Genomic DNA, 14,579 nt, shown 5'->3' on the forward strand with positions numbered 1-14,579 from the left:
GGAACCAAACAGCCAGGCCAGTAGATACTCCCTAGAGCAGAGGTACAGGCCTTTCCAGGACCTTTCATACCCGGGAGCGCTCAGTCTGCTGTTTAATAAAGACTGCTATGCCACTTGGGGGCCTGTTGAATTACCAAAACTCATTTCTCAGGCCTTAGATTGAATAGCGCTGTCCTTGACCTCAACCCTGGGTCAGCTGCTTCCTGCTGAAACCTTTACATCTGTTTTACTAGCCTTATCACCCACTAACGGCAGTAGCCTGCCTCCTTCTCTTATCTCCCCCTGTAGATGGAGGAAGCTACCAGTGCAAGACCCTAACCCAGCATTTAGTCAAAATGCCATGATCCAGCTCCCGGGATGCAGGTGTTCCTCCAGGAACCCCATTTGAAAATGAGGGAACTAAATTGTTTGGAAAGTAAATGTAAAGCAAGAAGGGAAATTGGCGACAACTGTAATAATCCTTTAATAATCTGGTCAATATTAATGACAATGACTATCATTTATTGAGTGTTTATTATGTAACTGCTTTTGTTGTATTTTAGTGGAATGTTCCTCAAATTTAAATGTGTGCTCAGATCACCAGGGCATCTGTGCTCAGATCACCAGAATCTTGTTAAATAGCAGATTCTGATTCAGTACATCTAGGGTGGGGCCTAAGAGTCTGCATTTCTCACAAACTTCAGTGATCATCTATGAATCATACTTGTGTAGCTGAGCTTTGGTGTTTTACCCTCTCAGTCTTAGGAAGTAAACACCACTATTATTCCTGTTTTATACATAAGGAAACTGAGAAGTTAAGCATCTATGAACTTAGGTCAAAATAAATAAACTTCAGCACAGTGAGGATATGTGCAGGGCACAGTTGTAGAAGGACAAACAATTCTAAGCAGAGGAAACAGTATTTATAAAAGCCTAGCATGCAGGAAAAATGGATAGGGGCTACTTAGAGGGATGTTTTATCTGCTAGCCACCCTCAGCCTCGGCACTCATTGAGCTTGAGTTTTCCAAAGGCCCCAAATATTTGAGGCCAGAAAAAAAATTGACACCATTCCAAAATGCAGATCATTAAAAATCCTTTCCAAAAATTTACATTTAACATTTCACATTTAGTGAGTGAGATGTGTGTCCTTTAACAGAGTTGATTAAAAATGGGCAGATCTCCTGAGTTGGGCCTATTGAGGACAGAGCAGGCCTTGGTCACATTGGGTTTGGATGTAATCCTGAGGGCAGTTGGGAACCACTGATAGAAGTGGGAAAATATTCTGTGGCAACAGTAGGAGAATGGATTGGAGGGAGGCCAGACTGGAGGCCCAGCAGCTAGAGACCAGATAGGCGCTTATAGTCTTCCAGACTGTAAGACAATCTCTCCTTGGTGCCAAGATTAGCATAAAATGATAACATTTAACAAGCCAATTATTCTTTGATTCTGCCGGGGCCTGATCTGACTCAGCATTCTAAATTTACTTAAGATTTTGGGACAAGGGTTTTGCCAAATCCTTTCTCATGAAGGCCAGTGATGTTACAATCTAAGGGAGTTGTTTAAGACTACATGCTTTGAATCAGACAACTGTGAACACAAATCTCAGCTCTTGCTACTTGTAAACTGTGTGACTTTGCATAAGTGATTTAACTTCTCTGAACCTTGGGTTCCTTATTGGTAAAATGCACGTACTGCATTCCTCACTGATTTGAGATAGTCCATATATAAATTGCCTCTCACAGAACAGGTACTTATAAATACACAGTAGTTGTTATATCTGTGCCATTGTTCTGAAACCCAGTCAAGTTTTCTTTAGCAGGGAACAGAGGGTGGGGTAAATCATTTAATCTTTTCATCAATCATCTGAGGTAGAAATTATCCCTATTTTGCAGATGAAGAAATTGGGCGCAGATGAGATAATCCAGTTCAAGTAAACTAGGGACAGAAAGTAGGAAACCTGCAGTTCTGGAATTTTGTTTTATTTTTACGTCTGCTGGTGCACTTGGTCCAGCAGTCAACATTGACTGCTTCCACCACTCTTGGATGAATCTAAAACCCACTCCCTGTAGTCCTGGGGGTACCAGTCCCAGTGGCCAACAGTGTACCACACACACTCTCCTAGGGCTCATCCAGCCCACATTTCCCTTCTCCCCAGCCTCACCTCACCTCCCTATTACCTTGTCCCCCAATTTTACAGCTTCTATATTTCCTTTATTAAAGAGCTGTCTCTTTGAGACTTAGACAGAACCGCCCAGAACTGGGATGCCTTCCAGGGTACCTCCCTTTAAAGGGAGTAGATAAGTAGGTCACATCAGGATGATGGGGGAGGAAGCTGACTTCTTATGGGAGGAGAAAAAAATACTGCAGATCACATGGAGAATGGAAAACAAAATAACAGGGTTCCTCGCTGTCTCTCATATGTGTGTGCTCTCCCTTTCTGTCTCTTTCTCTATCTCTCTATCTCGAGGTAACAGCCCCCTGCTGGCCACAGTTACTGTGAAAAGCATTCGGAGACAGTGCAGGCAATACTGAACTCTTGAGGTTTGGGGTACTGGTGGGAACTACTCTGGGGAGAAAACTTGTCTGCTCTTTGCTCTTCTCCTTCCCACCCTGCCTTGTCTTCAAGCAATCCCCACAACCAGCAGGATACATTTTCTGTCTCTATGGAGAAATCTGAGCTCCTGTGCTCTTGACTGCTCATTGAGGACCTGAAAGCACAGACCTCTGCAGCCTGCAGGCTCCGAGGGCAGGGGAGGCTCTGGCCTTCCAGTGATTTGCAGGAGCAGCCCAGGATCTGGCTCACAGAGATTCTGTTATGACAACCAGAACAAGTCAAATTGCAAGATAGTTCTGTTCCCCATTCCCACCCCAATCCTCTTGCAGGACGTGGATGAGCACTGAACTGTGTACATGGCTGTGGAAATCAGGGAGACGGAGACAGGGTGTGGCACTGAAGGTCCAGCGCTGCCAGCCCTGCCCTGCCCTGCTCTCCCGAGGGACGAACCGGGTTTGAATCATAACACCAGGCTGTCACATTTCTAGGAAACTGCAGCTGAAGGGAAAAGGTCCTGGCTGGGGAGTGAGACCAGCCTGGTTGTGTACAGATTAGGACTGAAAATGTGTTTCCAGACAGAGGTTGGTCCCTGGCCTCCATGACGGGATGCTGGGGCCACGAGGCAAGCAGATAAAAACAAAGCAAAGCCTGACCCTCATACCTGAGGATAAACAAGCCTGGTTCCCTGGATGGGGGTTATGGAAACAGGGAGTTCACCTCTGGAGAGGCCAGGGGTTTTCCATTCTCTTGGCATGGAGCCTGGCAAACTTCCAGATCCGAGGCTCACTGTTTCAGGACACGGTAGTCCTTTTGCAGACACTCCGGATTGCAGGGCGCAACTCTCTCCCACCTGGCTGCTGTCTCTTATTCCAGTCCCTAAGACCCAGGGCCAGACTATTCAGGAATACTGCACCCTTCTGCTCTTTTCCCTTCCAACCCTGTAGAAGGGGAGTACCCCACCCTACCCCCAACTTTCTGTGCCGGCTGCCCTGGGGGAAAGTCCTACTTTGGCCTGCAAGTCTTCTCTCCCTCCCATGAGAAGCAGGGCTAGACATCCATCTTCACCTGTGCCCTTCATTATGCTTAATCTCCCTTGTAGGGTAGGCCTGTCTAGCGTACCTCTTTCCCAGGCTGGAGCAATCCCAAACTATCGCTCATCAGAGTGGGTGTAAATCCCCTCAAGTATGTGGTAGACAAGTAGCAGCAGTGACAGTGTGGTGGTGCCCCGTATTGAAACAAAAAGTTTGGACTTGTGAGGCTTAGATCCTTTGTGCTCTCAAAAAGTGACTGGCAACTCCTCCCTCCTGGCATCTACTCAGCCTGGGCCCCTTGCTTTGCCAGTATCCTGCCTGGTCCTGGGTGGGCTGCTTTACTTAAGGTCCAGTGCAAGCGCTACCCATTGGCTTATCTGGGATTACCTGGGGAAAAGGAGATCAATCTTGAAGGCTCCATGCTCCCTGACATCAATCAATCATGTATGTAAGGCAGTGGCTTTGAAACTTCAGTGTGTATGAAATCACCAGGGGACCTGTTAAATACAGATTGCTGAGCCCAGTCCCCAGAAGGCCTAGAGTAGTGACTAAGAATTTGCATTACTGACAAGTCCCTAAGGAATGGATACTGCTGCTCCAGGGACCACACTTGAAGACCACTGAGCTGGAGTATAGCAAAGAACACCTAGGTGTGCGTCCTGGTCATACCACATTCCTGCTCTGTGATCTTGTACTGTGAACTTCAGTTCCTTGTCCATTAAAGGTGGAGTAATGCTTACTGGGTAGTGGAAGGATTAGATTACATCATGTATTTGAAAGATCCTTTCACTGTGTATGGCAAATTGAATACATGCTTAGTTAACAAATATAGTATTTATTGAGTAGTTTATCTGCTGTCCATTGGATATTTTTCTCTAAGTTGTGGTTGACTTTGGGCAAATCATAATTGAGGAGTCTAAGACCCAATTAAATAGCAGACTTTCTGGATCTCAGTTTTCTCCTCTATACAGCAAGACCTGTGGTCTACCAGATGGATGGCCCCACTAGATCCTTTCTAGAGGTTCAACTCTCTCAGGGGGACTAAGTCTTGGGAGGTAAACTGCATTTTTGATTCTTTGCCCACTCCTTTCCAGTACCTCTATCTGAGATCCCAGGCACTTCTGCAGAGCAAAGAACATTAATTACCAGTCATTGGTGAGTTCTTCCCTGAGGAGAGTAACTTGGCCCCGAGGTCCATCGTGATCTGATTCCAAGAGTGCTCTATAATCATATTTCCTACCATTTCTCTTCCATTCACCTTAGACTAGACAAATTGGACAACTCACCCTCCCTGAATATGCCGTGTTTTCCTGCTTCCAGCCTTTATTCATGTTCTCACCACTAGAATACTTTTCTCTTGTCAAAGTCCTGTTCATCCTTCAAAGTTCAGTGACTACCTTTTCTACAAAGCCATCCAAAATTCTTCAATCATTTGTCTATGTATCTATCTGCATATCTATGTATTTATTTATGTATCTAACTATGTATCTATGTATGTATATATCTATCTATCTAATGTGTGTGTATGTATGTATCTATCTAATACAAGTAATTTTTATATTTTTCTTTAGGTGAAAGTGGAATATATTACTGACGTTGAAGTTGTCAGGTAGAAGATCTAGCAAAATCAAGGATGCCCCTTCCTCACCCTCTGCTACTTGTATCTGTTATTATCCAGCTGAAGGGACTGTGTAAAAACTCAGTGGTCTGCAGGCTTGTCCATGGATTTCACATTTCAAAGTCTGTTCTTGGAGTATAAGCCTATGTGAAAAACAAAGTATCTCAAATATGCAAAACTTAAAAAGTGGGACAACCACTTAAAAGGAGATGCCTTTTAAAAGATTAACCAGTTGTTTATTTTCTTTGGTAATTAGATATTTATATATGTGTATGTATATACATATGTGCTATGCCCCACATTCAGAAATCTACTCATTTGCATATAGACACATCTGCTTCTCTAATTTTCTTTTTTAAATTGTAGGATTTTTTTTCTATTCTATATATAACACATAGGTTAGTAGAAAATGTGTAAAGACAGTGAAAAGTAAAAGTAAAGTAAATAAAGAAAAGTCATTTATAACCCAAGAGTAAGCAGTATTAACATTTTGTTGGACTTCTTGAGAATGGCTTTTCTGCACATATTTATTCTAGATTATTTTGAAAAGAAATTAGAATAAATATTTCTGTATTCCACTATTTTGACTTAGCATATGATCAACACTTTGGTATCCCATTAGATATTTTTCTCAAACATTGAAAAAAAATTAATCCATCATATCCATTCATAGACATGCCAAGATTTATTTAGCCATTCTTTCATTTTTGGACACTCCATTTTTTTTTTATTTCTAATATTCCTGTGATTATCCTTGCAAAGTTTCACAAAATTTTGAGTAACATTGCATTATAACATTATTAAGTTTCACACCCTGGCATATCTGAACACATCTCTGGTTATTTTCTCAGGCTGATTTGAGAAGTGGGGTTACTGTGTAACTTTGAGTTTCTTGATGCATACAACCAAATTGTTTTATGGCACTTCCATTTGAAAATACTTCATTTGTAACCTTCCTTCTATTCACAAGTAATTTTTACCTCCACTCCCATTGCATCCTGTGTCTTGCTGTTCTTAACCCTTTCTACACTGAATTTGTACTAGTTCTCCAATGAGGAGACCATCTCTGACCATTTTCTTGTCTCCCTCAGCATCTACACAGGTGGAAAAAAGTGGTCAGAGAACTTTATCTGCTTAGGGGAATCTGTAAGCTGAAGAGGAGCTCTCTTCAGAGAAGGAGCAAGGTGAGTGGCTTGAATTTCATACTTAGGGTTGGGGTGACAACACTGGTTCAAGGGGAAGAAAGGGATTTTCCTCAACCCTTCATACTCAGACTCTGAGTGCTGGGAAAAGATGAAATACTAGTCAAGTCAAAAGCCTTAGCTCACTGGCGGGGCTTCTAAGGGCAGGGAGTGGGGCAGAAGCTTGGTGGCCACAACCTCACGTTGTCGAGGGAGAGGGGCATTTCCAGGCATTCACTTGGTAGAAGCAACTTGCTATGAATACTGTGGGCCACTCTTTTTTGCACCCAATTGTACCACTACTAACCATCCCAAAGGCCTTGACCTGGGGAAACACCTGCAGGGCTGATTATAGAGGCTTAAATGAAATGTTTTTAGATTGGAGTTTCCCAAACTTCAGTTGTACCTTGTTCATGATTTTAACATTTTAGTGAAGCGAAAGTAACAATATGCACAGACACACAGATCTGTGATTTGTATTATCCAAACCAGTCATGCTTCTGAACAGTTAGACAGATACAATTACAAAAACATTCAGGGTGTGCCCAGTTCACTGTCAAGGTCTGCATTAGGTGGTGAAACACTCTGTGCTGCTTACTTTAGTTGTATCCTAAGCAATAACAATGTTGAAATCACAGATTTGATGGATTATGTTTTTTTTTCAAGATTTATTTATTTATGCATACAAGAACTAGGGTACAGGCCAGAGATGCAGGGGGTGAGAGGATTCACCAGAGACAGGGTGGGGAACAGAAAAGGCAGACTGAGTGAAATACACTGCTGAGGGGAGCAGCGGGTGAGACAGGAGAGTTCTGCTGCACCATGTGGGTTGCTCCCTGGCCGGCTGGGGATCAAACTCGCGCTGCAGAAGCTGCAGATTGCTTCATAGTGCGGTGCTTAACCCCTTGCGCCACCAGGGAGGCCCCTATTTATGTTTTTTGTAATACAAATTATAACTATAAAGACAGCCTTGACAATAAAATATTGTCAGCCATTGGTAGTGCCTTTACTACCTCTTGGTAGCAATTGCACCATACTTTTAGGAAATACTGTTTTAACTAAATATTTTCCTTATGTCATAATTAACTGTGTATGTTTCTTCCTCTTAATTCTAAGGTTTCTAAGGTCAGGTATCACATTTAGTACAATGTTAAAGCTCAATAAATATTTGTTCTTCATTTGGCTTGGTTTGGTTTGGTTTGGTTTGGTTTGGTTTGGTTTGGTTTGGTTTGGTGATGGGGTTGTAATCAGTAGGAGTTAATCTATGTATTTAACATAAATGAAGTCTCCAAGATCAGGATTATAAAAGGTAGAGCAATGTTTATATGGTGAGGAAAGCTGCCTACTTTAAATATTATGCCAGGATGGGAAAACAATAAGTCTTTCACATACTTTCTGTCCTTCTTGGGATAAATAACACATTTACAAGTTTAAGAATTAGTTTTGGGGCTAATAAGTAGAGCAATATTATTTAGCTCATGCAGAGTATTATTTAGCTCAATATTATTTAGCTCAACCCACTACAACCATCTCATGAATTTTTCCATACCTAGCAAGCATAGAGACATGAATGACATTTATCAGTAAATATTAATTGAATGAGTGGATGGAATGGCTTACCTTAGTCAATAGATTTTTACCACCCCTGAGAAGCCATCATCAACAACAATAAAATGGAGGATCTACTATTTATTCAGAACATGATACTCTAGGGTCTTTATATGTGTCTGTCTTCTGGATTTCATATGACAGCTGCTATATCATGTTATCAGGGCACAGATACCTCCACATGTTCTTTTTTTTTTTTACAGAGGCATGTTTTTATTTATTTATTTATTTGTTTGTTTGTTTGTTTTTTGTTTTATACATGCACTGGGTACAGTCAGAAGCGCAGGAGGGTGAGAGAATTCACCAGAGCCAGAGCGGGGAGCAGAGCAGGCAGAAGGACCGAAGTACACTGCTGAGGGGAGCAGCGGGCGGCAGGAGAGGTCTGCGCGCCATGCGGGACCCTCCTCTGGTGGCCGGGGAGCAGCCGGGGATCGAACCGGCCCTGCAGAGGCTGCGGGCAGCTTCGCAACCCAGCGCTCAACCGCTGTGCCACCGGGGAGGCCCACCTCCACATGTTCTTAACCAAAACTCACCTTCTCAGAAGACCATGGTGACTTAGTTTCTGAAATGGATCAAAACTTTATGTGATCCAGGGAGCTGGATAGAAAGTTGTAGAAACTAATAGATAAACTTCTGGTCAACCAAGTAAATAAATGATGAAAAGAAGGTGTGGAAAAAATATATCAGAAAAAATATATATTAAGAGAGAAAATAACTCTACTGAAGAAAGGGAGGGTACCTTACCACTCTAGCTATACATTAAAAGCAGAGACACTTATTAATGCCTGGCCAGTGATTTCCTCCTCCTTAGTCCTACCTGCCTCTTTCTGAATCTTGCTTTCAAATGCAGAGTCATTAGCCTGTAAATCAGCACATAAGAAACTTGTTCTTCAGAGACTGAAAGTGAGCAGTACTGTTTCTTTAGATATTAAAAACCAATGGAAGCAAAAATAAGATGAAGTAAAAAAAGAATACACACTGTGGTCAGAAGACCTGTGTTGCAGTCCTTATCTGTCATAGTCTGGCTGAGTGACCTTTTGCCTATTACTAATCCCCTCTAACTCATGGTTTTCTTTACTCATTCATTTAGCAAATATTTTCCAAGTGGTTCCTGTGTACCATGCTGGCCAGACCTCTGGGCTACAACAATGAATAAAACAGGAGGTCCTGCTCTCGTGGGAGTTCATGATTTCTAGAGAGATCACAATACATAATCAATAACAAAACAGTGCAACTGTAGATAGTGAGCAGTGCTGTGGAAGAAATAAAACAAATGAGGGAAGAAGACAAATTGTGGGGGAGTGCTCTTACACAGAGACTGGAGGGAAGGTCTCCCTGAGGCAGTAACATTTGAGTCAACATTTTAATGTCCTAGAAGGAACCAGCCAAGGGAAAGAGTATCTCAGGTCAAGGGACCAGCAAGCCCTGAGGTGGGTCCACCTTTTGGACTGGATGACAATCAAAGAAAGCTGCCCTGTGAAGCTGTACTAGATGAGTGGTTTTGAAATAATAGTGTAAGTAATCCTAGAAATTTGAAGGGTGAAGGATCCAAGGGCAGAGACCCCACCAGACTCCCAGCACCCTACCCAATACCCTTGTGCACATGCACACGTACACACACACACACACACACACACACACACACACACACCAACCTCTCTTAAGTCTGAAGCATGTACTGGGGTGTCGCTTAAATTTTCGATCAAAAATTCCTAATCTCAAAGGTCCTTCTCCAAATCAGTGAAAGTTTATCCTACAACCTCTGTGATGGTTCTGGAAGGATTGGCTGGACTGTATTCAATAGACAGAGTTGGGAAGTGCCAGCTCTCCTCTCACCAGAACATTCCAGTCCCTTCCCTGATGGTGGTAGATTGGGACTCCTGATGATCTCCCAGTGTGTCCCAGCAGGGAGGAGCACATGTTTCTGCCTCCTCCTTGTGGATTATATATTGATTTCCTTTCCTTGCTCTCTCCAAGTGAGACACTGTCCTACACAGGAGAGCTTTGTGGAGAAAGCTGAGGAATGGCTCCATTTTTTCCAACCGGGAAAATGCAAAGTTGGCCCACTGCCTCTCTTCCTAACCCCAAAACTCATATCTTTCCTTGTCTCCAGAGGACTGCCCAGCAGCTCTCAAATAAGTCTCTACTGTCTTGGGGTTTTCAGAAAAGTGCTGCACGGAATGTGAAATCATTTTCTGGTAACATGAATCTAATTAGCCCTTTGACTGACAAGGGGAGGCAGAGGCCAAGAGGGATTTAAACAATTCCTTTCTCACATATTTCAAAACAAGTGAAGAACCAGACAGGGAAATGGAGAGAAAGAGAGAATAAAGAAATAAAGCTTAGGGGGGCATTTGGAGGAGGGTAAATAAGAAAGAATGGGGGAAGAGCTGCTAGAGGGAGAATATCAAGTGTCCGAAATATTAATCCTTTCATTCCCCAACTTCATCTCTGCTCGCAATCCCCACTTCTCTCTGCCAGAGAGGACTTACCTGAAAGTCTATGGTTTCTCTTTCTGATTCCATCTTGCTGCCCTCAAGTGCCTCACACACCCCGGGTGCCGGTCCCAGACTGTGTGGGCTACTCCAGGCTCTGCTGTCTGCGTCTGCTGCTTTCTTTGGGTGGGAGAGAGTACACAGCTGGCAGGACAGACCTGCTATTCATCCATCCGATGTGGGATGCCTGTCTTTGGGCTCAGCCCCGGGGGGAGGTACACGTGCATACACTTGTGTGTATGTGTGTATGCGAGCCCACTCCAGCGGGTGGCACATCAATAGGTGGCCTGCTGAGTTGGTAGTGACAGCCCAGGGGCTCGAATGCCCTCCAGGCCCAGAGATGCCATCTGAGGTCATTCAGCTTTGAGCTGAGCTTTGAGCTAGTGACTTTGCAACTGGCATAGACACTCTGCAAATTTATCAAGGAATTTGAAAAACAACCTGAGGGGGGCTGCCTGACTTCACAACGGTGGACCTAGGAGGGTACCCAGTCACCAAGGATGGGGTGACCACCAGCAAATTCCTAAGACAGAGGTCCAGGCACTTCTGCTATTCTTCCCTATGTTCTCTCCAGCTCCAAAGTTAAAAAAAAAAGTCGTTTACTGAAGAGGTCCCAAAACATAAAACTTATTCTCCAAACAAGCATTATTGACAGGTTGTTTGTTACTCTCATTTTCTTTCTTCATTAGCCAGAAAGAGAGCAGGAAAATGTTATACCTTCAAATTCTCTTTATGCCAGTAGTTTTCCCTACTTTGAAAAGAAAAGCTACCAGGCGTGAGTCTTTTTTTTGGAGATATTTTCTTTCTCTTGTTTACCTTACAGCCTACAACTCTCGGGACTTGTTCCTGAAGCTAGTTTTATTTTATTTTTATTTATTTGTTTGTTTGTTTGTTTGTTTGTTTATACCAGCACTGGGTACAGTCAGAAGCGCGGGAGGGTGAGAGAATTCACCAGAGCCAGAGCAGGGAGCAGAGCAGGCAGAAGGACCAAAGTACACTGCTGAGGGGAGCAGCGGGCGGCAGGAGAGGTCTGCGCACCATGTGGGACCCTCCTCTGGTGGCCGTGGAGCAGCCGGGGATCGAACCGGCGCTGCAGAGGCTGCGGGCAGCTTTGCAACCCAGCGCTCAACCGCTGCGCCACCAGGGAGGCCCCTGAAGCTAGTTTTAGACAGCAGCTTGTTTATGTGTGGCTTTGTCTGTGAGTGAGCATGGGGAGAAGAGGACCGTGTTAAAGGGGGAGGAATCCAACTGGTAGTTTAAAAGGGGTGAAGGGTTGGGCCTCCCTGGTGGCACAGGTGGTTCAGTGCAGGTTCGATTCCCAGCTGGCCAGGGAGTAACCACATGGCGCAGCAGACCTCTCCTGTCTTGCCGGCTGCTCCCCTCAGCAGTGTATTTAGGTCAGTCTGCCTGTTCCCCGCCTGTTCCCCACTCTGTCTCTGGTGAATCCTCTCATCTTCCCGCACATCTGGCCTGTACCCCAGTTCTTGTATGCATGAATAAATAAATCTTTAAAATAAATAAATAAAAATAAAAATAAAAGGGGTGGGCGAGGTGAGGAGCAGCAGGGCCACACAACATTTATTCTCATCATGCTCAAATGTAACCCCTTACAATTGCTTTATTTAAAAAAAAAAAAACAATAATCTAGTAATGTATTTATAAGCCTCCATCCTGCTGGACTAGTAGGGAAAGGGAGAATTGGGCAGTGTGATGAAGACTATATTTCAGGGGCCTCCCTAGTGGCACAGGGGTCTCAGCACTATTAAGCTATTGCCAGCCACTGCAGCCTGAGTTTGATCCCCAGCCAGGGGACTGACCCACATGGCGCAGCAGACCTCTCCTGTCTCGCCCACTGCTCCCCTCAGCCGTGTATTTCAGTGGATCTGCCTGTTCTGCTCCCCACTCTGTCTCTGGTGAATCCTCTCATGCCCCGTTCCTCCGGCCTACACCCCAGCTCTTGTATGCATAAATAAAATAATTTTTTAAAAAAAAACTATATTTCAGTCTAATCTTGAACGTAGTTGGACTTCATTTAAATGGTGAACAGTCTAGTTTCGAGAAAATGCTCAGTCTTTCAGTTTTCCACCCCTCCCCCAGAAAGGTGGCACCTGGGGCATGGTTTAATATGCTCGGTGGTAGAGAGTGATGAATCTCGGATGTGCTCTGGGCCTGTCCATCTCTGCTGGTCTCTGCTGTGGATCTGCTGGTAGGTGGTCACTCCTCTCCCTTCTCCCTCCCCTTCCTCTCTACCCCCAAGTTGTTGGCTGCTGAGAAGAGACTGCGCCTGCTTCTTGGTCTCTGCAGGCCTGGTGGCTCAGGTGTGGGGACAGGATAACTCATGGTTCATTCTTTTTCTGCTCTTAAGGACCCAGTGTGCTCCCTTATCAACTCTGCCACAGTGTAGCTTTTGTGGTGATGTGGGCCATCCTGAGGCCTGCTCTGACTTGAGGTGCTCCCATCTCTGTAGTACCAGCTCAGTGGTCCACCCCAGTGAAAAACTTTCAGACCAGACCCTGGGCTAATGCTCCTGCATCCTTTGGGTATGTAGGGCTGAAGGCTGCTGACAGTCTCTGGATATGGGCAGCTGAACCCCACTTCCAGTAGAGTTTGCTTTGATGTGGCTGTTTCACGTTGTGGTGATCTCCCTCCAGACTACAAAACGAGAGTAAGATATAGAGCCAGCTCTTTTCTCAGCATCACTTGAAAAAAATCTACCAATAATAGCCATTGTTTTCACCACCCCCTTATAACAACACCCTTGTGTGACAAGCACTCTAACACAGCTCACTGCCTTCTCAGAGCAATTCTGTAAGGTAGGTAGTGTTATATCCTTGTTTTACAGGTAAGAGGACAGAAGCACAGGGAACTTAAATTGCCTAAGTTTTAACCAAGATTTGAACCCAGGCAAGCTGAATTGACTCCACGCTCTTCTCCGTGATTTTGGCTCCGAGAGTAGAGATTGGGACATATGCTTTCTGTTCCATAATTCCCATAATCTAGGATCAGGAAAGGTAAGCTCTTTCTTTTTCTTTTTTTTTTTTTTCCTGTTTGTTTGGAAAAATACCTTACATGGAAGCCTATGATAATCACTCAAAGAGGAAATAAATTACTACAATCTTTATTCAACAAAACCTGGCAATCAAACATAAACTGTCTTGCTGGAAAACCTTATTTGGGATGTCAGGAGCAAAACTATTTCTTTTTGCATTCTTGTGACAATTTTGATCCCCTCAGATAGTATGGATCCATCTGACTGATAGAGGGGAAATTGAGCAAGAAAATACAAAAAAGACAAACACCTGAATATCTATATCTATAGATCTGTGTATCTATGTGTACACACACACACACACACACCCTTGTTAATAAGTTAATAAGTACATTGGTTCTAAAAGAAAACACTCATAATTGCCTTAATAATGGTTATAGTTTGGAGAGATTTTTCTAGATTTGAACCTTTCCACACCTCATAGGCATCATTTGGAAGTCAATAGCAAGCAAAATTTGGAAAGTAGTTTATCTACTGTAATTCTGGATCAGGAATCAGCAAAGTTTTCCTGTAAAGGGCCAGAAAGCAATTACTTTTTAGTCTTGTGGACCATATGTTTTCTGTTGCAACTCCTCAGCTCTGCTATTGTAGCAGGAAAACCACCATTGACTAAGTGTAAATGTGTGAGTATGGCTGTGAGTGCCAATAAAACTTAACTTACAAAAGGAGATAGTGGTCCAGATTTGGCCCCGCGGGTCATAGTGTGCTGACCTCTGGGCTAGGGTATAGCAGGAAGAGAATCTAGAGTTCAAGTGATCACCACCATGTCTAATCTTTCAGGCCAGGTCTTTTAAGTCCAGTTTCCACTTGAGAGGTAACAGCTGGGCCCCTACTGCAAGGATAATATGTCAAACACTGCGGGGGTATAAAAATCACAAAACACATTCCCTGGGAAATACACGTGCAAGAAAGTGAAACTATAGTGAAAAGTGTTCTGACATTTGGTTGTGATACTGAAACGGTATCTACATGGATGCTGTTCAATCTGTTCCTATTTCTCTTTACAGTGAGAGTGACGTTTATAGTATGAAGCCCAAGGGATATTTCTAGGGAAACTGCCTCT

The 14,579-nt window shown here is 43.7% G+C and overlaps 1 protein-coding gene across 1 annotated transcript in view; it reads right to left on the reverse strand.

Annotated features, from left to right (window-relative positions):
- Positions 1-10,497, reverse strand: part of NINJ2 (ninjurin 2) — a gene marked incomplete at its 5' end in the record, with an annotated part of 71,803 nt that extends 61,306 nt beyond the window's left edge. Inside the window, one exon of the mRNA XM_084254600.1 lies at positions 10,465-10,497. Within this exon, the coding sequence (XP_084110726.1) occupies positions 10,465-10,497 (33 nt within the window). The remainder of the gene's footprint in view (positions 1-10,464) is intronic.
- Between the last annotated feature and the right edge of the window lie 4,082 nt (positions 10,498-14,579).

The sequence above is a fragment of the Talpa europaea genome (genome assembly GCF_964194135.1).
Source record: "Talpa europaea genome assembly, chromosome: 15".
Lineage (NCBI taxonomy): Eukaryota > Metazoa > Chordata > Mammalia > Eulipotyphla > Talpidae > Talpa > Talpa europaea.